The sequence below is a fragment of the Eumetopias jubatus genome, unplaced genomic scaffold, assembly GCF_037043125.1.
Source record: "Eumetopias jubatus isolate StellerSeaLion01/CBP00866 unplaced genomic scaffold, mEumJub1_p1.0 scaffold_2, whole genome shotgun sequence".
Taxonomy (NCBI): domain Eukaryota; kingdom Metazoa; phylum Chordata; class Mammalia; order Carnivora; family Otariidae; genus Eumetopias; species Eumetopias jubatus.
The window spans coordinates 54073685-54101040 of NW_028274808.1; the positions used below are offsets into that span (position 1 = coordinate 54073685).

At 35.7% G+C, this 27356-nt stretch overlaps 1 protein-coding gene and 1 pseudogene across 2 annotated transcripts in view; one reads left to right on the forward strand and one right to left on the reverse strand.

Moving 5' to 3' along the window:
- Positions 1–876: 876 nt before the first annotated feature.
- LOC114217450 (cytoskeleton-associated protein 2-like) lies at positions 877–25971 on the reverse strand (annotated as a pseudogene).
- A 24-nt stretch (positions 25972–25995) lies between these two features.
- GLRA3 (glycine receptor alpha 3) overlaps positions 25996–27356 on the forward strand; it is a 179155-nt gene continuing 177794 nt past the window's right edge. Inside the window, exon 1 of one of the 2 annotated variants that reach the window (XM_028114367.2) lies at positions 25996–26114. In XM_028114367.2, the coding sequence (XP_027970168.1) occupies positions 26044–26114 (71 nt within the window). In that variant the 5' untranslated portion in view covers positions 25996–26043. The remainder of the gene's footprint in view (positions 26115–27356) is intronic. The other variant, XM_028114368.2, reaches the window with a different exon arrangement.

Sequence of the window (27356 nt, forward strand, 5' to 3'; positions counted from 1 at the left end):
TACATTACGTTTACATAATGATTCTGATTTTACCTTTCCAAGAGCAGTTGCCCAGGAGGAAGGAAAAGCAACCTGTCGTAGTCTGTGGGGCTTGTACCGTCTTCTCCGGCCAGGTGTCCCATAGCAGAGCAAAGAATTGAAGTGAAGAAGCTAGTGTCCCCTCCCCTCCCTTCTCTCTTGCTTCCTTTTGTTTTTACTTGAAGCGTTTCTGAATAATAAATGTGAAATTAGATTTGGATATGAAAAGCTAGATGACCACCCCAATTCAGAACTGTGTTTCATTAGAGGAGCTCTGGCACAGGCAGGACATGAATTGCCCCTCATCTATACGGACACGGTGACAGAAGTCCAAGTCGCATATAAAAGTCATTTGCAATCTCTGAGCAAAGCCACAGCTAGCATCAACTCTGCAAAATGAGGGGATTTGACCAGATGGTCTGTCACATGGTATCTATTTGGGAAGGCTAGCTTCTAAGCACAGCTCCTCCTGGCTGGAAGGACTTGCCTTTTCTGCTAAGGTGGATGCCGGAAGGGAAGTCTATCATACAGTGGCACCAATTCTTCTGATACAAAAAAGAACTATATTGAGAATAAAGTAGATCAATAAAGTGAAAACTTTTACCATAATTGTGGGGTAAATTAATATTCAATAGTTTAAAATGTGTGTATGCTATAAAACTATGGCAAACTAGTCTTAAATAAACCAAAGACAGTCTCACGGGGATATTAAATTTGAGTAAGTCCAGTGAATTACTAAATTCTGAGAGCTCACAATCTGCCTGTCATTATATAGTTTTTTCCAGGTCACCTGGAAAAGGGTATTCCTTCTTTCATGGACACTCTGAAACACCTTTAAAAAAAAAAGGTCGTGAGAAATTATGACTCAAGGATCTTAAACCCTAATGTTACAGGCAAAGCCTCATTTTTATGGAATATAAAACACTCTGTTTCTGCCACTTCTAATAGTTCATTAAGAGAAGCCACTACTAAATCATGTCCCTGTAGTATTTCTGGATAGCGGGACACATCTCGCTCAGTCCTTGTCCAACGCTGTACAAGAGTGATGAGCTTCATGTCTTGCACTTCTGGCATTCCACATACTCTAGGGATGGGAGGGGGATCTTAACTTGATACCAGGATGGTTATCCTGTTCTGCCTTGGTTCTTTGGGGTGTTGGTGTAAACTGTTCTCTCTTTTTCAAAGACAAGACTTTTCAAATTCCATCTTATTGTCCAGCTCTTCTATTAAAATGCTACATTTTAAGTTTGCCATTACTCTCATCAGCCATCAGTTTGCTGTTTTCTTTATAGCTCCACTTCTATTTGTTTGTGCACAATGTCTTTTTGTAGACTTTTCAATGCAATAAACAACGTTACAAATAATGTTTCAGCAACTAAAGAGTCAGAAGTAACTCCTTCCTTGATTCTGTTTGGGTATTGCAAAATATTATGAACAACTTCTCGCAACTCTTGTATCAGTGTTGCCCCATTTCTTTTCTTTTTTTTTGAGATTTTATTTATTTACTTGACAGAGAGAGACACAGTGAGAGAGGGAACACAAGCAGGGGGAGTGGGAGAGGGAGATGCAGGCCTCCCGAGGAGCAGGGAGCCCAATGCGGGGCTCCATCCCAGGACCCTCGGACCATGACCTGAGCCAAAGGCAGACGCCTAACAACTGAGCCACCCAGGCGCCCATTTCTAATGGCCCCTTCGTACAGCCCAATAACACCAAAAGTACCTTTTTTTGCCAACAACTTTGTTTTGCAGATCTAAAATGTAGCAAATTTTTCAGCCTCAGGAATACTCAGCAATACGGTCAATATTGCATTAGAAAGTACACCCTCTTCAATGAGCTGCAGACATTCTGTGAGAATGTTCTTAATTTTATTGGACAGTTTAAGTTGTGCTTTCTTTTCTTCATGTTCTTTTTCCATACTTTTCCAGAATGAAATCTTCATTTCCTTTATTATTTTTCTTTTTGTTTTAAGTTCCATAGGAGGCCGTTTATAGATTTTCCCCCTTAGATTTTTGCCAGTCTTCGAGTTGCTTCCTTCAATCTTCTGCTGCGATCTTCTTCTTAATATTTGGATTAGTTTGGGTCCCATTTGGGACTCTCCTTCTATTTATGGTTTTCTTACCAGCTTGAGTTTGGGGAGCTGTCTCATTGAGAAAATGGTTCTGGGGAAGAGTCTTTTTCAACTTGGAGGCCAGAGTCTGTGCTTTTTGTTGATTGCTGCTGCTGCATTTATTCCCATTGGTTCCATTTGCTCCTGTGTTGGTGTTTGGAATGATTGAATTAAAACTGCCAACTGTCATAGTAGGCCTTTGGCTTATGGCTTTTGATTCTTGCAGTGTACATGGTGTCCAAGGTCTGAAACAACACTGAGTGGATTTCTGACCTTGCTCAATGTTTGGATGTCTGTTGTAATAGCCTACTGGAAGCACACCAGGGTTTGCTCTACTTTCTGCTCAGTAATGGTGTGTGACTGTAACTTAGTTTCATTTGGTCTTTCATGTTTATCTCCATTAACCTTAATATCTTTTATGTCCTTGACCACCGGTTTTTTTGATGCTTGAGTCCTGCTGAGGAGCTGAACGTAGGGAGAGGGAACTATCTTTGGGAGTTTTTCTCCTGGTCTTGCAAGATTTGTTCCTCTGGAGAGTTGCTGTGACTTTACTGGTGGAATCTTAATTCATGTCTCTCCAACAAATTGTTTATTAGCTCTGTCTTTCAGAAAAGCGCTATTCCCTGAACTTTTGCTCAAGACCTGTTTAGGAGCCAAACTGCTCTTGGTTTGATGATAAGAGTTAGTCTTTGGCTTACCTGTTGTCTATTATTTAGGGTTTAGCTTCCTTTCAGAGTCTGGTAAGGTTTGGGGCCAGTTCTCTTTGTTCATCTATTTTAGAAAGCTATCCAAGGATTTATTTTTAACATGGTTATTGTCCACAGATTCTGCACATTTAGTATTTCTTTGATCTGCTACAGCTGTTTTGTAGTTTTCAATTCCTGTATATTAAGTAACCCCATGGTTTTTCTAGACTGTTCTCCAGTAGTAGATGATCTACCTTCATGCTAGAAGGTTTACAGTTTGATTTAGAAGAAACACATCCTGAAGTCAGCCTTTTGCCCAGAAGTTTTGGTGGCTCCAACATTGGCTTCCGGGATCCTGTGACATAAGCAGGTCTGGGTTGGAGTTTAATGCCAATGGGTCTTATAGCTTTGATAGGCAAAGCAACATGGTTGGTAACATCCTTTTTGGGTAGGATAGTAGACTTAGAAGGTGGAGGATTCAGGGATGCCTGGCTGGCTCTGTCGGTTAGGTGTCCATCTCCTGATTTTGGCTTGGGTCATGATGTCATGGTCATGGACTCGAGCCCTGCATTGGGGTCCACACTCAAGCAGGGAGTCTGCTTGGGATTTTCTCTCTCTCCTTCTGTCCCTCCCCCCCTGCACACTCTTTCTCTCTCTCTCCAAAATAAATAAGTAAATCTTTCAAAAAAAAAAAAAAGAAGAAGGTAAAGGATTCAGACAACTACTCTTGGATTTTAGATAAGGCTTTGTGTTTTGGCACTTCAGTTTTCCCTTGGCTTCCAGGTGCTCCTGGAGCTTCCTCTGCTACTCTTCTTCCTCACCATGACTCCTCTGTGACAGTTTTTCTTCCTGTACTTTTCACTGTCTTGTTTTTGTGTCTTAGGACACAGAGAAATGCAAGTTGGAAGTCTAAAGGGATATTTGCCTCTTGGACCTTATCCTAGGGGAGAAAAGATGGAAAATAAATAAATAGATAAATAATCATTACCTATTAAGTGAATAAAGTGGGTAATGCGATAGAAAATAACAGGTATGGTGGCTGCTTTACATATATCAGGAGAGCCTTCTTTGAGAATTATTTAACCTGAAACATAAAGAAATAAGAAAAGTTAACCATGCAGAGCATTGAATATTCCATTTAGAGGCAAGAGCAAATTTATATTCTTTAGGCAAGAGAGAGCTAAGTATATTAAGGAAATGAAATGAAGCTAATTTATCATTTATATAACTTGACTCTACTTTTAATTACTTTTTTTCTTAGTATTCACTTATACATGGACATAGACCCTACTGTTTTCTTAAATGCCTTAAATATGCCTATATTAAAAGGCTCAAGTGAAGTCCTCTCTGTAGGTCAAAATATAAAGTAGTTAAAAAGGCTGAGAAACCCCCAAAGCTCTGAAAACCCCAAAAATCTAATATCAGGTTAGGCTTTTTAAATGAAACTATAAGAAACTTGAGGTTTCTGGTTCAGCAGGTAAGAAGCTTGGAAGTTGCCACTTTATTCTAACAAGTAAAAAGCTGAACAATGTGAAAAATTAATAACTTTTCTTAGATCTGTGAGAGAAGTGATGTCACAGAGCAAGCCAATGCCCTCCAAACTGGAGGAACCAACAGGCAAATACAAAGAATCGCAGCTTACTAGAGCAGAAACCCATGAGCAGAAATCATCACAGGGAAGGGAATCCTGAACTGCAAATTGATGAATTGCTGAAGGCTCTGGGTGAATAAGTCTGAGAGGTAAAAACTTCAGAGGACTCAGAGTCATAGGAGGAGCCCCACACTTCAAGTTTTACCTCCTGGAGCTCTACCAGGTTAGCAAAGTGAATATCAGAGGAAAATCTCTTCCTGCTTACAGCTGGGAGAGGGGAAAAGGAAACATTTTGAAATATACCACAGCATTCTATTCTTAATAATGTCTGCCCTAGGAGAAACTATTTAAGCAAAGCCTAAGCTGCTGTGTTTTATTAGAGCCTAAACCTGAGGGAAGGGGTACCTGGCTGGCTCAGTCAGAAGAGTTTGTGACTCTTGATCTCAGGGTGGTAAGTTCGAGCCTCACATTGTGTGTAGAGATTACTTAAATAAATAAATATATAAAAAAATTAATGACCTGAGGAAAAAGAAATACCCAACTCTGGTCCATTCTAGTCATCCTATGCTACCCAAGGGGTAAAAAAAATTAGGAAGCTCTTGTGAAGATCACAGTCCAGAGGTACAGGCTCATTAAAAGATTGAGACCTAATCATAGAACTATGGAATGCTTCCCCACCCCCCACACCTTACCACCACTTTACTAAAGGTCTATTTATGGTTGTTCCATTATTGCAGCACAATCCAATATTGTTGAATTGGAGACTTCAATACACCTCTATCAGGAATGGATAGATTCAGCAGGGAAAAAATCAGTAAGGACATAACTGAACTCAACATCATCATGAATCAACTGGATATAATGTATATCTATAGACTACTTGATCCAACATCAGCTGCATACACATTCTTCTCAAGTTCCTATGAAGCAGTCCCCAAGATAGAACATATTCTGGGCTATAGAACACATCTTAACAAATTTAAAATTATAGAAATTATGCAATGTCTGCTCTCATATCCCAAGGGAATTAAACTAGAAACCAGTAACAAAAAGATAGCTGGAAAATTTCAAAATGCATGGAGAAAAACAACATACTTCTAAATAGCACATGGATTGAAGAAGAAATCTCAAGAAAAACTTAAAATATTTTGAATTAAATACCACAGTTTATCAAAATTTGTGAGATGAAGCAGAAAAGTAGTACTATAGAAAAGAAGCAAGATCAAAAATTATCTAAGCTTTCACTTTATGAAAGAAGAGCAAGTTAAATCCCAAGTAAGCAAAACAAAAACAATAATAAAAATTGGTATAGAGATCAATGAAATTGAAACAGCAGGTAAAGGGGTAAATAAACTATGTACATCCAGAGAATGAAATATATTCAGTGATAAAAAGAAATGTGCTACTAAGCCATGAAGGAATCTTAAATGTATATTACTATGTGAAAAGGCTACAAAGTGCATGATTCTAACCATTTGGCATTCTAGAAAAGGCAAAATTATGGAGTCAGTAAAAAGAGCAGCAGTTGTCGTGGGTTAGTTGGAGAGATAGGGTTGAATGAGTAGAGAACAGAGTATTTTTAGGGCAGCAAAACTATTCTGTATGATACTGTAATAAGGGATACATGCCCTTTACATTTGTCTAAACCATAGAATGTAAACACAAAGGGTGAACCCTAGTGTGAACTATGGACTTCAGGTGATAATAATGTTCAAATGTAGGCTCATCAATTGTAACAAATTTACCAAACTGAAGATGTTGATGATGGGGGAGGCTGTGCATGTGTAGGGCTCAGGCATATGGGAAATCCTTGTACATTGCTCAGTTTTGCTGTGAACCTAAAAGCAGCTGTAAAAAATAAAGTCTATTGAATTAAAAAAAAAATAGAACTGTAAGCACTAGACATCAAACTAATTTAAGGAATCAAGATCAATGTATGACAACAAATCTGAAAAACATATGTTAACGAAAGAAATAGTCACACAAGGCCACATGTTGTTCGATTCCATTTATATGAGATGTTTAGAATAGGGCTGTTGATGGAGACAGAAAGTAAGTTAGAAGTTCCCAGGGGTTGAAGATAGGGGGAAACAGGGCATGACTGTTAATGGATCTTTTTTTCATAATTAAAATCTAAAATCAGATACTGATTATGGTTGCATAGTTACATGAATATACTTAAAAACCACTGAAGTGTACATTTCTGAAGGATGAATTTTTATGGTACAAATGTAAATTATAGCCCAATAAAGCTGTTATTTTAAAAGTTAATTAAATATAAATATCTTCAAACATTAAAATGTTGTTTTATAAGTGGGTAAAATCAAATAGTAATAGAGTTACAAACTTTTCAGATAATACAATGGAATTTTCAAAAGGAGCTCAAAAGAAGTCATTTTTAGAAGAATTAAAGAGCAAAGAAGAATGTATGAAACTCATTATAATATTTATTTTATAGATAAGTAACTAAAGGTAAGTAAAAACAAGGACTTTCGCCCAGGTAAGAAGGAAGGAAGTGCCAATGCTGGTACCTGAATTCAGGGCAGTTACAACCAATGCCAAAAATATTGTCTTGCTCTTGAAGTTTTCTTAAAATTCTTGTGCCTTAGCAAATAAATTTCTCATATTAAACCATATTTCTAGGACACAAAAAAATCTTTAAGGTGTTAAAAAATTCATACTTTTAAAATATTTACACTTCTAACATTTTTCCTTCAGGGCAGAAGAAAGAGAAAATGCATATTAAATACTCCAGATAGTTAAAATTTCAAAAACATCCAGAAAATGACTAATAAAAATGCTTTGCAAACAAATAGAATTCTAACCATTGTGACCACAGATTTGAAACTGCTCCTATGAAACATTTGTTTGCATATGTGTTATTAAAGCCGTCTTGTTTGTTTTGGGTTCCTAGTTCAGAAACATCTCTTTTGTTGGTATCTATTTAATATGAAAAATATATTTTGGTATGAAAATAGGCCATTCATCAGTTCTGTCACTATTAAATGAAGGCAAGTCAATCTCCCTGGATAAAAATTCCAACTTACCAAAAAAGATGCTGCATCAATTGTTATTAAAATATATATATTTGATTTATTCATTCATTCTATAATTTTTTTTAATTTTTACTTTTTTTTAAAGATTTTATTTATTTATTTGACAGAGAGAGACACAGTGAGAGAGGGAACACAAGCAGGGGGAGTGGGAAAGGGAGAAGCAGGCTTCCTGCCGAGCAGGGAGCCCGACATGGGGCTCGATCCCAGGACCCCGGGATCATGACCTGAGGTGAAGGCAGACGTTTAACGACTGAGCCACCCAGGCGACCCTATTCATTCATTCTAAATGTTCCTCTAACCTATATTCTGTGTCGGGTACTTTAGTAAGTTTTAAGATCATGATATAAGGTATCTTTAAAGGTCTTCCTGGTTTAGTTGAAGAAACAAGCACATAAATAAAAATTTGAAATACTTATGATAATTTTAAAGTTGATATAAGCCTGCAGTATAGAGGAGGGGCGCCTAAATCTATTGAGTGGGTAGATGAGTGGCAGTGTTGAAATAAAATTTCTAAATTAAAAAGTGAAGAATTTCTTTTTTCAAAATAAAAAAATTTGTGACAATTACTGAAACTGCAACTCTTCCAGTTTTCAAGTAAAATGTAAGCCCCCGTACATGAAAAGGTATTCACCACCACTAATCATCAGGGAAATGCAAATCAGAACCACAATGAGATACCACTTCACACCTGTTGATTGACTACTTTTAAAAAGACAAGAAATAACAAGTGTTGGCAAGGATGTGGAAAAGAGGGAATACTCGTGCTTCACTATTGGTGTGAATATAAACTGGTGCAGCCACTATGGAAAACAGTATGGAGGTTCCTCAGATTATTAAAAATAATAAGAACTATCATATGACCCAGCAATTCCGCTTCTGGGTATTTATCCAAAGGAAATGAAAACACTGTCAAAAGAGATATTGCCATACCCCATGTTCATAGCAGGACTATTTACAAGAGCGAAGTTATGGAAACAACCTAAATGTCCATTGATGAATGGATGTGTAAAGAAAAAAATATGGAATATTTATAAACAGAAATATATATAATAGAAATACAGGAATATTATAAAAATAGAAGGAAATCTGCCATTTCTAACATGAATGGATCTTGAGGGCATTATACTAAGTGAAATAAGTCAGACAGAGAAAGACAAACACTGTACAATTCCTTTAGGAAACTAAAAACAAACAAAACAAACCCATAGGTACAGAGAATAGATTGGTGGTTGCCAGGAGTTAGGGTTGAGGGATGGGCAAAATGTGTAAAGGTGGTCAAAAGGTACAAACTTCCACTTATAAATAAGTCCTGTGGATGTATTGTACAGTATGGTGACTAAAAGAAAAACAAAATTAGCAACCCCCAGCTACAACCTAACTTCTGTGCTTACCAAAAAAGAAATCAGTGTAGTTTCAGACAAGTAAGAGCACAAAATTATGTGTAAATTTAATGAATCTCATTATCCTCCAAATAGATCATGTAGCATATGCAAAACAGAACATTTAAGAGTCTGGGGGGGTGCCTGGGTGTCTCAGTTGGTTAAGCGACTGCCTTCGGCTCAGGTCATGATCCCAGAGTCCCAGGATCGAGTCCTGCATTGGGCTCCCTGCTCAGCAGCGAGTCTGCTTCTCCCTCTGACCCTACCCCCTCTTGTGCTCTCTCTCTCTCTCTCAAATAAATAAAATAAAATCTAAAAAAAAAAGTGTTTGCGATTCATTTGAGGATTTATATTATAGTACTTTTCAACTAATATACTGATTAATACCTTTAAGGAAGTTAAACATGTGAACATTCTGTTATAAGACAAAAAAAAAGGATGAATAGGGGCGCCTGGGTGGCTCAGTCAGTTAAGTGTCCAACTCTGGATTTCAGCTCAGGTCATGATCTCAGGGTCATGGGATCCAGCCTGAACCCCAGCTCCACACTGGGTGTGGAGCCTGCTTAAGATTCTCTCTCTCTCCTGCCCCTCCCCCCACTCTGCACATGCTCGCTCTCTCTCTCTCAAAAAAAAGAAAAGAAAGATAAAAGCAACGAATTACTAACTGTAAAACAATTATACTAATCTGACTGGGGAAAATCTTCTGTAATGAAAATATGATTAAATGCTTTGCCTGGAAGCAAATTTATGCAATTCATAGAAAAAAATCAATTCAAAAGAAAATATACAATGTATATAATTTATCTAGATAAACCTTTAACAATATCTTTAGATATTTCTGTTTTAAGTTAGTATTACACAGACAAAAAGCATGATATTCTGAGAATAATTCCAATACTGGGGGCTAAAATGTTAAATATGTAATAGATGTTTTTTTAACTTCAAAAATGAAAGAACATATCTCAGGAATTAACAATTTTATTTTTTTATAACTGTTCTTTATTTCCCTAAACACTACACAGAATGAGGCTAAGTCAATATTTACAAATCAAAATTTCTGATGGTAACCCATAAAACAAATAAAATTTATTGTTTATTAGCTATAGAATTCATCTCATAAATATTGTCTATGTGACATAATAAGTCTTAAATTTTTAAACACCAGTACATATGAGGGAACAAAATTCTGATAAAACTGTACATATAGTAAAAACTATTTTGATTGGCTGATGTCAACACTTTTTACATAATTTGAAGAACATGAGAAAAACTCTGTGTTGATAGCCAACGATGAAAGCTGGTCTAAAAACATTTAATTCAGTTATAATTTTCCAAGACCATCTCCCAGGGTGTGTTAAGATTTCTAAGCCCTAGGGGCACCTGGGTGGCTCAGTCGTTAAGCGTCTGCCTTCGGCTCAGGTCATGATCCCAGGGTCCTGGGATCAAGCCCTGCATCGGGCTCCTTGCTCCGCAGGAAGCCTGCTTCTCCCTCTCCCACTCCCCTTGCTTGTGTTTCCTCTCTTGCTGTGTCTCTCTCTGTCAAATAAATAAAATCTTTAAAAAAAAAAAAAAGATTTCTAAGCCCTAGTCATTATGGAAAAGCTTGCCAAACTTTTTCTCTACATGTTGCACGTGAAATATAATTTCATAAAAATACCTAAATTAAGGAAGCATTAAGTGTATTTTTTTCCATTTGTAGGTATGTCTCCCCAGAATATGCTTTGGCATAATGATTATTTTGAGTTTAAAGCAATCGAGACCCAGCAGATTCAGGAAAAGGCCTTTGCTCTCCCACAACGGCCTAAAATGATTTAGACAGAGGACCTGCCCCAGGAAGAGAGCTAACACCATAGATAGATTAGGATATGAACTAGATAAAGCAGGCAGGGAGGAACCTAGCAAGGCCAGTTTCCAAGTCCTCTCTGTCTCGTGGTTTCTGAGTGGCCCAGCAAACATTTGCATACCAAATATTTACTCTTTTTCATTCTTCCTGAGGATTGCATTCCTGTCTTTTGAAGACCCAGACTCCTAATTCCTTATCCTTAGTTCAGAATGACATATATACCTCATTTTGCCTGTCTTTAGAATTTCCATGTCTATGTGGATTCCCATATGCTATTAAATTTTATTTTCTCCTGTTAATCTGTTTTATGTCGATTTGAGTCTTAGTCCAGCTAGAAGGACCTTGAAGGGGACAGGAATTCTTGCTTCCTGACATTATATAAATAGACCATACTAAATATTCTTACTTCTATGAGCTCTCTAAGCTTTGAGTCTTATATGAGTCATTTCATTATTCTAAATGCTTTATTGCATTCACAAAACCTGCTAAGCGTTGTAGAATAATAAAGGTTTAATTTCCAAATATTATTAAAATGCTATAATGCTTTAACTTTTACCATAATATTTTCTGCAGCATGTGTGACAATTTTATTGCATCCAAATATTATACATACATACCTTTTATATTTTTGAAATTTAGAAATTTTATCAAATCTTGACAAACTCCATTAGCAATCATGTTTATTTCTTAAATTTGTTGATACTTGATTATGTTAGCATATTTTCTTATATCAAAAGACTCTTGTCTTCTTGCTATAAACTCCACTTACAGAGTGCTTTTTTCCCCTTAGCTAAATTGCTGGATTCTTTTTTTTTTTTCTAATTGTTTACTTAGATTTTTACATTAGAATCTATCTGAAAGCTAGTGGTATTTTTCTTGATTTTAAATTTATTAATTACTCATTAATAAAGTATGCCTGGCTCTTTTTTCTTTTCAAACCTGCCTAAAGTTCAGTGAGTCTCATCAATAGGATAATTTAGTTCTTTATTCAACTCATTAAGAGATTTCTTTATATATTTGTTACTTACTATCTTTTAAGCTCTATAAATTTTTTCTTACGGAATTCCAATTTTTTTTGTTATTTTTATTGTATCTACTCTCTAAATGGCATATTGTTTGAGGTTTTTTTCTTCCACCACAACTTGTGCTGCTTTATATTTTCACCTGGTCTTTGAGACATTTCTTCTACTAGATCTTCTATATCTGTAAGTGGGTTCATGATTTGAATATACTATCTTTTAGTTTACTTACTGAAGTATTTAGTGGGGAAATCCTGTTATTTTAGCTCCAGAAAGCATTTGTGATTGGGATTTCACTTGAGTTTTCTTAGGAGTTTTTGTTATTTGTTCAAGTAGCTTTCTGTCTCTTGCAGCAACTCTATTTTGCTGGCATGAAATGTGTTTGTGCTGACTGGATCTTCCTCTCTCTGGCCGTTAGAATCCCTTAGATGATTTGTTATTTTCTCTATTGGCCTTTAGATCTGGTGGTAGGAGGAAACAAAGGGGGCGGTCTGGCCAGTTTTTACAACCCTGAGCCAATGGTACAGGGGCAGAAGGGCTGCTAGTCCCCTGCTGAGTAGCAGGATGAAGCTTTTGCAGTTCCCAGATCTCTAGGGAACTTCAAGAGAGGATGTAGTCCAGCTCCTCCCTAGTTTCTAAGATCACACACATTGGATAAACTTTCACCAATGTCAAATTTTCCTCTGGGAATTTCTGCATGCCAGGTTTTTGCTCAGTAAGTGGTGATTCTATTCTAGCCCAGGGAAGAAAGAGTCCTCATCAGTTTTCTCTGTCAAGATCTCCTTCAAGCCTAAAGCTTCTCCGGTTCCCATCAGTGGATTGATTTCAACAGCAAATTGACTTGGAAAAGACAAGCAGGCAAGAGTTTGGAGAAAATGTGTAGAGAGCCCCATATATTAGTTTGGTAGGGCTGCCATTTAAAAAGTACCACAAATGGGGGTAAAACAACAGAAATGTATTGTTTTACAGATACGTAGGCTAGGAGTCCCAAATCAAGGTGTTAGCGTTGGTTCCTTCTGAGGACCATGAAAGAAGGATCTGTTCCAGGCCACTCTTCTTAGCTCATAGATGGCCATCTTTTCCCTGTGCCCCCTTCATCTTCTTTCTATGAGTATTTATCTCTGTGTCCAAATTTCCCCTTTTATGAGGATACTAGTCATACTGCATTAGGACCACTCCTAATGAATTATTTTAACTTGATCATCTCTATAAAGATTCTATCTCCAAATAATTACATTCTGAGGTATAGAAGGTTAGGACTCCAAACATACCTCCTTTCAGGGGATATGATTCAACTCACAGCCATCATATTTAGATCAACTGTCTATCTGTAATACTTTTTTGAATTTATTAATTAAGCCTAGATTGGTCTTGACCCCACATACCATAAATGTAAGCAAATTGCAACACCAAATCTGGACATAGCTGGAATAATAAAAGGACTCTAGTCCAGGGGATCATGAAAACGAAGAGAACATTATCATAAGCAACCTAGAATTTCACATATACATTCTACACATTACCAGCTGAAAATGAATGAGAATTTTTTAAAACACTCAAAGCTGTTATTGCTGCTACGAAAGTTTTTAATTTTATCTATACACGACTCTTTGGGTTATTTATTTGCATTTTCACCTGAGTGAAAGGTAAAGCATAAAATATTGCCTTTCCAATACATTTGGGAAAAACAAAGAAAAAGAACTACTTGGTTTAAAAGTAGTCATCATTTAAGTTTAATCACTTTATTTAAATGTCAAGTGGGAGCTCCCTAGTAAAACAAATCAGTCTGCATTTCATTTAAGCTTCTCCCCTCCTTAGGTGGAGGGGAGAAAATTGCAGAGAGAAGAAAAGCTTTAGTTTGAAAATTCAAAAGTAAAAGAATTAATAAATCATGTTAAATGCCATCTTTTTGTTAAAAAGGATAAATAGTTAATAACTACTTAACTAAATAGACTTTAAAAATATTCTAAAATATGCCACTGAAGAGAATTTTTAGAGAGTTTTATAATTTAAAAGGGGAGAATAGGCAATTTTCTATTGCAATCAAATGCACAACAATTGGCTCACAACCATTATATTAATAGGTCTTATGTGTATTTTCATTAGCTCTGCATAAATTCTATATTGATCCCACACTCTTGGAACAATTGGTATTATTGATTAAACTTAACTTCTTCAGTCTGTTGGCTTTAACATTTTATCTCATAAAATAATTTGAATTCCTTACCTACAAATAAAGTGTAATATCTTAAATTGCATAAATGACTTATTTCTTTTTTTTAAATTCATGAAATCTTTCCATGTTTGTTTTCTATTGAGTTGTCAGTCTTTATTCTTCTTGATTTTTAAAGAAATACTCTGTATACCAATACTTAGACTATTCTATTATTATATTATTTTTAAGGAAATATCCTGCCTACAAATACTTTGATTACTATATTATAATAATATGTTATATTATTATTAAATTTATCGACTCTAAAATTCAAAAATATTTGGCTTTGGTGGCCATCTATATTATGTTTTACACTGTATTTTTACTCTTACATTTATTTTTTCTTTCTACATTTATGAACATCCAGTTGTTCATTCCAACATGCCAAAGAGGTATCATATATTACTAATTTTCAGACTTTATTTTATGACCATTTAAGGCTACACATTTCTAATTAGTCACCAGCTTAGCTGTTTAATATGCATTTTTATTATCTTCAATTATTTTTTTGATTTGCCATATATACTGATAAATATTTATATATTCATTGCACCAACAAGTTTCTTTTTTTTTAAGATTTATCTATTTATTTTAGAGAGAAAGAGAGAGAGAGAGCACAGGGTGGGGACAGAGGGAGAGGGAGAGAGAAAAATCTCAAGTAAATGCCCCACTGAGTGCAGAGCCCTACACAGGGCCAATCCCATGACCCTGAAATCATGACCTGAGTGCAAATCAAGTCTGACTCTTAACAGACTGAGCCACTCAGGCGCTACAGCACCCCTCAACCCTGCCCGACAAGTTTCTTAATGCAGTCATTTTAACTTGATTAAATTTCAGTCATAAATGCATTCTCTGAAATGATAGCACTTCTTTAAATTAGTTGAAATTTATAGCATACATTATTATGTTTATTTTTTATGGATGTTCAACACATGCTTAAAAAGAATGCTTATGACAAAATTTGGGGATATAACTTTGAATATTCATTAGATAAAATTTGTTGACTATACACACACACCCCCCACGTAACATATATAAAATATAATACCAAATATATATATATTTTTTCAAAATTCATATCCTGATGTTTTTGTAAGCTTGATCTAACAGCTCTTGAATAGAATATTAAAATGCCCTTTTTTTGCATTACAAGTTTTAAAACTGTATCATTAAATGCATACATATTTAGAAGTTTCATATCTTTCTGGTGAAACTTTTTTCATTATATAAAGCCTCTTTTTTGTGTAAATATGCAATTTTCTTCAATTTTGTTTAATATTAGTGTGGTTACACTGGCTTTTATTTATTGGTTAACAGTAACCTGATGTACTTTCCCCTCCTTTTACTTTTATCTTTCCAGATATCCTTTAGTTTACTTCTGATTCTTAGAAACTGCATATAGCTGTTCCTCCTTATCTTCATTTTTAAAAATAATCTGTCCTTTATCTGTCTTGGAGTTTGAGAACTTTTCTTTGACTTTAGTATTAGGTAGTTGTATTGACACAAGTTTTCCCATTGACCAAACTCTACTCAGCCTCCCCTGAACTTTACTCCAACTAGGCCTGACTTTTGGACTTCTGAGTTCATCTCTGTAGTGCCCAATTTTAGCAAGAATTCTGCTAATCCCTTTTAATCAGAACCCCACACCCTCAATATTTGATAGCCATTGGTATCTGATCTTGTTCCTCATCCTCCACGGGCCCCAGGTCAGGGGGCTAGCCTATAGCAAGAATCCTGTTAGGTCAGTTTAGCCAGAATCCCCCCTTGCCCCTGTTTCTCTTAGTAACTCTTCTTTTTTCTTTAAGATTTTCTTTCTTTATTTGACAGAGAGAGAGAGAGCAACAGACCCCAAGCAGAGGGAGCTGCAGAGGGAGAGGGAGAAGCAGACTCCCTGTTGAGCAGGGAGCCCGATGAGGGGCTCGATCCCAGGACCCTGAGATCATGACTTGAGCCAAAGGCAGACACTTAACCAACTGAGCCACCCAGGTGCCCTTCTCTTAGTCACTTTTATTGACTGACCTGCACCCTGCTCCTTGACTATAAACTTCTACTTGCCCAAGCTCTCCTGGAGTTGAGTCTGATCTCTCTCCCCCACTGCAAAATTCCGCCTCAGTTGGGATATACCTACGGTGATAAAGCCTTTCTCACATGTTAATTTTTATTGAATGCTTTTTTTCTTTAATGGTACTAATTAACGTGAGTCTAGTTGTAGTTTTCTGTCTACTTGTCCTCCTGGGACACTTTTCACTTCTAAAAATGTAAAAACCATGTATTTAATAATTTTGATAAAAATCTTAGTTGATATTTCTTCATATTTTACTTATCTCCATTTAATTTATCCTTTTTTTGAGGGGAGGGGGAGAAACACAAATCCAATGTTTGCTGGAAATTATGAATCTTTTCTCCATTTCTTTGAAACTGTTCTGAATACTTCCGACTCTGTTGGCTCTCATTATATAATTTTTTAGATCTATCTTCCAAACCCACAAATTCTATTTCAGCATATTTAATCTGCTGCTTCAACTATCCAATGATTTTTAATTTCAGCTTTCATAAGTTTTTTTTTTCTTAAAGATTTTATTTATTTGACAGAGAGAGACACAGTGAGAGCAGGAACACAGGCAGGGGGAGTGGGAGAGGGAGAAGCAGGCTTCCCGCCGAGGAGGGAGCCCGATGCGGAGCTCAATCCCAGGACCCTGGGATCATGACCTGAGCCGAAGGCAGACGCTTAACGACTGAGCCACCCAGGTGCCCAGCTTTCATAAGTTTTATTCTAGATACTCCCTTGGTTATTTTTCAGATCCATCTGGCCAGCTTATAGTGCTTGTCATATTTTTATTCTTTTCACATAGTAAGCACACTTATATATTCTCTAGTGTATAGTCTTTGCTCAACATCTATAGTCTTTGCTCTTCTAATTCTTTTTTAACTGCTTTGCTGACTCTAATTCATGGTGGCCTGTCTATTCATTTTATATATTTTGACCATATGTTCTTTGGAACTTTATCTGTGGGAATTCTTTCAAACTCAGTCTTAAAATACATTCCTCCAGGGAGTATCTATAGTTGTTTCTGCCACATTTCTAGGACATTACAATCACAGTACCAGTTAAATACATATTTGTAACCTGGCATTTATGTACCCTTAGGTGGTGTTAATTCTGGCTCAAAAACTGTGTGTTAGTTTGTTTTGGCAAATAAATCTTCAGTGAGATTTTTCTGCTTCCATTAAGAGCTAAAGCTGAGACAAGTGTCCTTCTCAGAATCCTTTGGAATGTGGATAGTTTTCCCAGTCTTTCCCCTATGGGTATTAATTCTTGGGATTTTTGGTTAAAAGACATAACTCTGGGGCACCTGGGTGGCTCAGATGTTTAAGTGTCTGCCTTTGGCTCAGGTCATCATCTCCAGGACCTGGGCTCGAGCCCCACATTGAGCCTCACATTGGGCTCCCGGCTCAGTACGGAGTCTGCTTCTCCCTCTGCCTTTCCCCCTTGCTCATGCTCTCTCTCTCTGTCTCTGTCTCTCTCAAATGAATAAATACATTTTTTAAGATTTTATTTATTTATTTGAGAGAAAGAGAGAGAAAGCAGGAATACAAGCAGGGGGAGTGGGAGAGGGAGAAGTAGGCCTCCCGACAAGCAGGGAGCCTGATGTGTGGCTCGATCCCAGGACCCTGGAATCACAACCTAAGCCGAAAGCAAACACTTAACAACTGAGCCACCCAGGAGCCCCAGTAAAATCTTAGAAAAAAAAAAGACATAAGTCTTTTAGGCCTTTGTTTGAGCTGTGGTCGTTTGAGTATCTGGTAAAACCTGAAGTTGTAGTCCAAGAGGGATCAACTGGTTACTCTTGGCATCATTATAGCTTTAGTCCTCCCTTGATTTTTTTGCTTCCTGCTTTTTCATTGGCTTAGGCAATTTCTGTGCAATCTCAGCTAAGCATTTAGGCTTTTTAAGCAAATACTTTCCTAGTACTTTAGGTATTTACAAAATGATTTTTTTTTTTTTTAGTATACCTACTCTGTCAAAAATACCAGAAATAAATTGTTAAGGAAATCTTAACTAAATTTGAAAGAAAGTTGGGAGCAATAATTTTCCTATAAAATACATATAAATTTTCATCATTTTCATAAATTAGAACTTAATAGTCAAAATCATAGAATGATTTATTAGCTCTATAAATCTATGGGTTGTAATTGTTTCTATGGGGTATATTATTAATTATAACATACAATTACATATTCTGATTACTGCTTATGCAATCTAATTGTTATTTAGTTAATATGTTACAATAGGTAAGTTCTTAATGTTCCTGACAAAACTGTGGAGATTAATATATGCATCATTAATTTATTATCCTACAAAGTAATAAAACTGTAATCTGTAGCCTTCAAATCACAAGTGGTTAGCTATTGCTTAATAACTAAAGTTCAGTAGTAGTTCACATCCTGTGCCTGACCTTTTTGTTAATGAAGTAAATAATATTATTTTAGAAATAAATCAATATGAGTATGTAAAAAATTGCTAAACTTTTCAGGGTTTTTTTTTTTTTTCTAGCCTGGAAATTTAACAATAGATATCAGTATTCATCATTTTCAAATTAAGTCAGACTTTTGAAGAAAATCTTTTATTGAATTTCTTATAAAGTGGTATTGCTACCCATTTTGAAAATAAGGTATTGATATGTATTCCAATCTCTAGTTCACTGCCACAAGCAATTTAGTATATGATGACATGTGTTTGATACTGAGAAAGAGAATCATGCTCATAAGTCACCTCAGATCCAAAATGGAAAGGACACCAGTTAAAGTTGTGGTATTTTGTGTTTTATTTGTTTGAGAGCTTTTTTATATTTCAATATGTAAGAGGCCTATGATGGAAAAATCTACGCAATGAGAAAATCTCCTCAAGAGTATAAATAGGAAATAGGGGTTTTACTGATTGGTTCATTAATAAGTGTATGAAGGTATCTCCTGACACTACAAATCATGTTTACATGTTATTAACCATCCAGAAAATTTATTTATTTATTTATTTATTTATTTATTTATTTATTTAGAGAGAGCGCGTGCACATGAGAGGGGGGAGGGCCAGAGGGAGAAGCATGCTCCTCGCTGAGCAGGGAGCCTGATGCGGGACTCGATCCTGGGACTCCAGGATCATGACCTGAGCCAAGGCAGTTGCTTAACCAACTGAGCCACCCAGGCACCCCCATCTAGAAAATTTAGCAACAATTTTTTACTTTGTATTATTTGACTCAGTATCTATGGCTCTCTATGATATGCCTCAAACTTCTTTTTCACTACTTTCCTTTGGTCACTCCTTTTTTTCATATACTAATAATTAAATTGTGATACTGGAAAAGCTGCTTAAAATTTTTGAACCTCAGTTTCTTCATCATTAAAACATGGATCAGATTATGTATACCTTAGGGTCTTGAGAGCAGAAATTAAGAAAATAGGCAAAGTATCCAATACAGTTGTTAACTGCACAAATGTTATCACTCAAATCCTATTCACCCTACTTTTTTCTGCTTCTATGTTTTTGAAGATTTTCTGCTCTCCTCTTACAAAGTTTTCTTCACTAGGGCGCCTGGGTGGCTCAGTTGGTTAAACGACTGCCTTCGGCTCAGGTCATGATCCTGGAGTCCCAAGATCGAGTCCCGCATTGGGCTCCCTGCTCAGCAGGGAGCCTGCTTCTCCCTCCTACCCTCCCTCTTCTCATGTGCTCTTTCTCTCTCATTCTCTCTCAAATAAATAAATAAAATCTTTAAAAAAAACAAAGTTTTTTTCACTATAATTTCCACATAAATTCTAAAAATGAACTGTGAATTGGTTTCAAAGCTTTGTTAAATATCCTCTACTTTATGAAAATTTTCTAATGTTCTCATGCTTTTCATTTTAAAATAATTCATTTGAATTCCCACAGCATTTCTCTTTTCATCATTCAATACTTACATTCTGTGAGATACAATGAATATTCATGTATATCTTACATATTATATTGATTGCAGTTCCTCTGGGAAAAGATTTGTCATTCACATGTGTATCTCAGGAAGCACCTGAGATGATGCATATTATAAACTATATTTGTTGATAAATAAATTGGTTGAAGAAATGATTTGGAGGTACTTTTACAAGTTGTGCCTACTTAACACCAAATATTCAGGGAAAGAATGAAATATTCAGTAAACTAACTGCTTCAAATATCTCACTATTAAACGTCATCTATGGCGAATTACCACTACAATTTTGCAAAAATGATGACAGTCTGAGTGCTAAAATAGTAAAAATTACAATATACTAAATAATGTTAATCTTACTTATAAAGAAGGCACTCTCAGAGTGAACTGAGGGCACACATATGAACTTGAAGGTTACGTTTACATGACGAAAGAATATATTTGACCTGGAAAGAACACCATTATGTGGATATCTTAAATAATTTTGAAGAAAGAATGGGTTCAAAAAGATTAATAAGAATGGACTCTAGAAAAGGGAGGACCAAGAGCAGAGAATGTTTATGCATTCGTTCATTCACTCAGCAGATATTTCCTGGTCACCTATGATGTGTCAGACACTGTGTTAGCATAAAGATGCATATAGCCCCTGCCTTTCAAGAGTATTCAAACAAAGGCAAACATCAAATTATAGTTTAGTCTATGAAGGACATGAATCTTGATTTAAAGGTAAAAGGGACATTTTTGAAAGAAAAAGAAAGAAAGAAAGATCTATATTATGAATTAAAGGTTAGAAAAAAACTAGACATAAGAAGTCCAAGAGGAAAAACGAGGTAGAGAAATCTTGAGATAAGAAACAGCTTATGTTACTGGTGCATAGTGGGGGAAAAAGAGACTAGGAAAAAATGAAGTTGAGGAGCTTGCTGATAGAAAATCATTCAGAGCCTTGTCATCTGTAAAGAGAACTATAGATTTTAATCTATTGCAATGGAAAGGCATTAAAGGGTTTTAGGAATAGAAGTAGCATTTTCTGATTTACTAAAATAAACAAACAAAAGAAACAAACAAAAACCCCTTAATATTCACAAGGGAGGATTAAGAAGGGGAGTAACAGAACAAGCAGGAGAAATAATTAGGAGGCTGTTGCTGAGATTCATGTGAGAAATTTTGTATCCTGGACAAGAAAATGGAGATAAATTATTAGATATTTCTACCACTATTCCAACAAGAGGCACCTGATCCACTAACATGTCATGATTATTGTAGTTTGTTCAGTAGTAGGCAGATCCTTATACAAAAGATAAATTCACTAGGTTCACATCCTTGGTGACGTTAACTACATCTACAATAAGATTAATTCTCCTCTATCTGATCTGTACTGAACAAGCAACTTTCTGATTGACTCCTGAATTAAGACTTTCTTCAATCAGAGAAAGACAATTATCATATGATCTTACTGATATGTGGAATTTAAGAAGCAAGGCAGAAGATCATAGAGAAAGAGAGGAAAAAATGAAACAAGACAAAACCAGAGAGGGAGACAAACCATAAGAGACTATTAATCATAGGAAACAAACTGAGGGGTGGGGGTGGAGGGATGGGGTAACTGGGTGATGGACACTGGGGAGGGTATGTGTTGTAATGAGCACTGGGTATTATATAAGACTGATGAATCAGACTTGTACCCCTGAAACAAATAATACATTATATGTCAATTAATTGAAAAAAAAGAAAAAATTAGAAAGGTAAACATGTGCCATGATGGATGTGCTGATTAACTCAATTGTGAAAATCCTTTCATAGTGTATACATATATAGCAAATCATTATGTTTTACACTTTAAATATAGTATGATTTTATTTGTTAATTATATCTAAATAAAGGTAAAAAAAAGAAGAAATAAATTAATACTTCCAACTTTTCCAGAGTGTTAATTCAAAAATACAAATATTCTAATTATTCCAAAAATGACATAACTTTTTATAACTTTTTAAATTGGCATTTTGACTTATACATAAACTTTTGGTGAGATGATTAGTAGGTCCCAATACTACTAAATCTGATCAACTCTCAGTAAACTATTTTTTAACCACATACTACATTGACTTCAATAAAGTAAATTAGTCTTTTATTAAGTTGCAAATCATTTTATCAATATGTATAAAGCATTATATGTGTTAGATCATAGGTACTAACAACTGAGCATATGAAAAAAGCTTTATCACTAGACTGCAATTGATTTACTTATCTGTAGGTTAGTCAAAATGCATAAGGTTTGAGACACTAGTAGACATATTAAAGATAGAGGAGTGGGGGTAGACGAAATGCTAGACATTGAGCCAGTGACACCAAATTCAAGTTTGATATTTTCAACTTGCTGAATATGAGGGTTTGTAACCATCACTTAACCACTTTAGGCTACAATTACTTTCTTTTTGAAAGGAAAGTATTAAATTTGATGAAGATTAATATCCCATTCAGCTCTGAAATCCCATGTCTTATATAATATAAAATATAATCCATTAGTTCAAGAAATAATAAAGGCAATGAAGAGAAGAGAAGAGATTTGACCAAATCAGAATCCAGCTTAATTTTATGTAAATGGGCTAGTCATCTGCCATAGAATGGTCTTTTTTCCAAAAACACTTTCATTCACCCATCCATCCAATCAGGACTATTATTCTCAAAAGGATAAAATGTATAAGAATAGCTGTCACAAATATGTAGATGCATGAAATTCATTTTGATCTTACAGCAATTAAAAGCAAACAACATAAAAATTCATAGACAAGAAGCCCTGGAAAATTAATCATTAAATGTTAACTTAAGAAGCAAGGCACTACAACCCACTCTTTCATTAATTTCTAATTTATTTAATCAAAATTAACCTAGTACCCAATGCATTGTGACAAATTCACAAATCTAATTAAAAAATATATATATTGCATTTCTAATATGATTATTAGTGCATTCAATGATTATTGAGTATATACTATATGTTAGGTTCGATGCTAAATAATGACCATTATCCTCACTGCAGTGGAAAAGTCAAACAAATAAATGAGGAGGATCATAACTTTTCATAAATAATTTGAAGGAAATAATAATGGTGCTATGAAAAACCAGTAATCTGGGGATTCCATATTACCGTTCTTTTACATGACATTTATCCCCAAAAACTGATTGACTAGACCCATTAATTTGATAAAGTATAATATTTATATGCTTTCATGTTAATAATGAGATGAAATAGCTAAATTTATCCTACCTTTTAAAAACTGTCATATAACCTAACTTTCCAGATTAATGTGAACTCAGAATTTTAAATATTGTGCATTAATTTGCTCACTTAAACAAACATCCATTGGTTGTTTCCTTTGGGCCAGAGAATGAATCTCAGAGGTAAACTAACTCAATTCCCTTAATAAATATATTTTTAAAAATATATTAACTAAAGATACTTTTTTTTTAAGATTTTATTTATTTGACAGAGAGAGACACAGCGAGAGAGGGAACACAGGCAGGGAGAGTGAGAGAGGGAGAAGCAGGCTTCCCGCTGAGCAAGGAGCCCAATGCGGGGCTCGATCCCAGGACCCTGGGACTATGACCTGAGCTGAAGGCAGAGGCTTAACCATCTGAGCCACCCAGGTGCCCCAAACTAAAGATACTTTTTAAAAGTAGTTTACTTTTCCAAAGGTACCCAGTTAGGTAGTGGTGAAGCAAGGCAAGGAATCCAGGCCTTCTTGAAATATAGTAAGTTGTGTCTCATTTATTATGTGTGGCTTTTAAAAGAATTATTGCCATTCAAAGAATGACCAGCTAAAAAAGCATTAGTTCTTACTGAGCTTTCAAAAGGTTAATTGAAAAAATTGAGTTGATTAAAACTGTATGAACCTTCTCTGGGTGCCATTTCATGGGTAGAACCAGTGATATTTCTTTTTTTTTAATTTTTATTGTTATGTTAATCACCATACATTACATCATTAGTTTTTGATATAGTGTTCCATGATTCATTGTTTGTGCGTAACACCCAGTGCTCCATGCAGAACGTGCCCTCTTTAATACCCATCACAAGGCTAACCCATCCCCCCACCCTCCTCCCCTCTAGAACCCTCAGTTTGTTTTTCAGAGTCCATCGTCTCTCATGGTTCTTCTCCCCCTCTGATTTCCCCCCTTCATTTTTCCCCTCCTGCTATCTTCTTCTTTTTTTTTTCTTAACATATATTGCATTATTTGTTTCAGAGGTACAGATCTGTGATTCAACAGTCTTACACAATTCACAACACTCACCATAGCACATACCCTCCCCAATGTCTATCACTCAGCCACCCCATCCCTCCCACCCCCCCACTCCAGGAACCCTCAGTTTGTTTCCTGAGATTAAGAACCAGTGATATTTCTTATGAGACTTCTGGAAGTTTGTAATTTAAATCAGAAAAGATGCAAAAAGAGACAGATGTAGTAATAACACATAAAAATAAATCCCAAAATTCTTTATTCTCACTAAATGTAAATAACCTTGTCTACTAAAGAATAAAAAGAGATATTTTTTCATTGTGTCCTCATTTAAGAGGGTGAGAAGGTAATAACTTATACTTTTCCAGTTAAATAAAGAATTACAAGATAGTCAATATGTCAATTGCTGCTGGAAGTTAATTAACAAGAAAATGTTTGTGTGATAGACTAAGAAGACATTCTTGGCATATAGTTTAGTCATTGAGAAAGTTAAGTGATTAAAGTAGGGCTTTCAGAATAAATATCTAAGGAAGTTTTAGGGAGAAGCTAAAATTCAAGTAGTGAAAGTTTTACTCTTGGTTGATAGTAAATAAAAGCCACTATAAAGATCTAATAGCATAGGTTTTAATCTTTTTAAATTTCATTTTGAAATACATGAATAAGCATGCACACAACATACACACACTTTTTCTTTCTAGTCTTCAATCCAACTTCCCATGTAAATGGTTGGGGGGGGTGTGGGCTGAGAGAGAGGGATGGCGAGAGAAGGGAGAGAGATATGAATGATAGAAGATGTACCCTATGACCTAGTTGTCCTCTTTACTTGAACTTACTGTTAAGATATGGAAAATGTGTAAGAAAAAAAATGGTGGGTAGCATTGTGTCTCTAGTACCCATCTCTTTAGATTTCCCACCTTCATCCTTTTAGAATCCTTATTACAACAGAAAGAAACTCAACATACTCTAGCCAACGATGATTCCTGGCCAGAAGGAAGCTAGCCAGGGTTATGAGAATTCTAGAAGCAGCTGATTCTCCTGTTTCATTGATGCTCATGTACCAATTTTTCTGCTCTTCCCTAGCCCTTTCTAAGGGTCTGGGTTTACTGTTGACTCCTGCATTTTGACATAAGGTCAAAGACATGGGGTCACATCTGAAAAGACCTTTCGTTACTAAATTGTGCCTTTTCCTGGAAGGGAACAGTAAAGGGTCTCTCCAGCGCTATTCTGCTACCTAATTCACAAAAGCTGCTGGCTCTTCCAATGCTAAGTCCTGAGGCTTTCTTCCCCCAACTCCCTCCAGTCACAGTTAAGGCTCTGCACCAGTTATTCACTGCTTTTTTTAAAGGGTAAAGTGTTAAGCACCGCCTACGGTCGTGAGTGGCCTGCCACTCTGTCCCGCTATGCGGTCGTGATTGGCAGACAGAACAGTGTCGTCTGGCTCCGCCCCCGCTTCCCTTTGCCGCGCTAGCTGTGACGGGTTTTACTCAAAGGTGGAGAGTGGGATTCGGCGGGCGGCGCTTGGAGCAGGTGCAGAAGCATCCTTGTTCCCGCTGTTGCTATTTTTTCTTCAGTGTCTGAGAGTCAGGCATTCTTTCTTTGGCGCTAGAGCTTCAGTGAACTGTTGCCCAGAACCTAGGCACTTCAGACATTTCATCTCACCCCTTATTCCGCGTTCACCGTATAAGTCACCTGCACGTTTGTACCCTGAGAATCTTCTTTCTGCTCAATGCTTAGAGCCTGGGTCGAAAGGGAATTTCAAGTGTTTGAAAGAAAAGGTCTTTACTTACTGCGGGGAGCTGTCTAAGGTGCTGAAGCTTTCCAGGCGTTCGTCTCCTGCAACACCACACGGAGTTAGATTGCACATTTTCGTTCCTGGTTTTCATCCCCCATGCCTTGGATAAGACTAATTTCAGGATCGTGAAAATCTCTCCGTATCATGGCCCACGTGAGACACTTTCGGACATTAGTTTCGGGATTTTACTTCTGGGAAGCTGCACTGTTACTCAGGTGAGTCCCCTTATATTTACCAATTGAAGAACTATTTAAGCCTGTGCACTAGGTTGCAACCACTTGTTATTGATGAAGTCAAGAATGCAATTCGAAATTGACTTGTTGAAAGTATCCCTTAAATCGCATTGTTTTCTATCTAAAACTGTCCAGCAATTTTAGAGGTCTATCGAGACCTCTAAAAACATGTAATTTTGTTCTATTTTCACTAATTAGAGCTTTTTAGTAACTGGCCTCATATTATTTGCAGCTGAGATTACCCTAGAAAAATTATTTCCCAAACCTAGGTTTTCTTCCTCAAATTGCTTTTAGAGTTTCTTTTTTCTAAGTTAAATATAAATTCTGAGGGTTACTCTCTTTTTGAAAGTTACAAAACATTTAGTAATAGAAATAATATTTTTAAGTGGCAAAAAATCTAGAACATAAGCATACACTGATCAGAGAAATTCTGAACATTGTTGGTATATCCAGAGGTTGAGTTAAATAAATAACACTTAAGGCCTTACAAGTGCCATGTCTAAAGAGCTTAGTTCAAGTAACACATGAAGACAAAATCATAAATCATTAGATATGTTCTATGTCAAGAATAATCTTTTTGGAGAAAGTGATATACGAAACCTACTGAAGAATAAAATTGTTCTATGACATGTAATTTTCTTATCATGTCCAGTCATATTTGGTGGCCTTTCCTTTTTATTTATTCTTTTAAATAAAGAGAGGCTAGTCAAAAGATCAGATAATTTGACCTTTATTCTTAATCAAACAATATATAAGCAAGGTTATGCTCATATAGATTTTGAACCACCATGTAAATTTTACTTTACTATTATAATTACCCTAAGATTTCCATTTTTATGGTCCACAAGCTTTTCAAGAGGATTGAAATCAAATAATTAGAGTAAGTTCTGTATACTAATTTTTATTTTAGGTATATAAATATTGTCTTTTGGGTTGTTATGTCAATTTTTTCATCTTTGGGCACCTTAGAAAACATAGTGTATGTCATAAAAACTGCCTTACAGAAAGTTATGTTATTTTGACATGCCTGTAGTAACAGGAACTAATTGTGAAGGTTATTATAATTTTGAAATTATTTATTTTCTGAAGTACAGGGTTGAACCACTATAAACTAGGATATTTTCAGTGAAAAATATTTTAATATGACTATAAACTTTTGTAACTACAATTGTTACAAATTTTATCTATAGTGATTAAAAGAAAGAGTGTAGAGCTTTTATATTT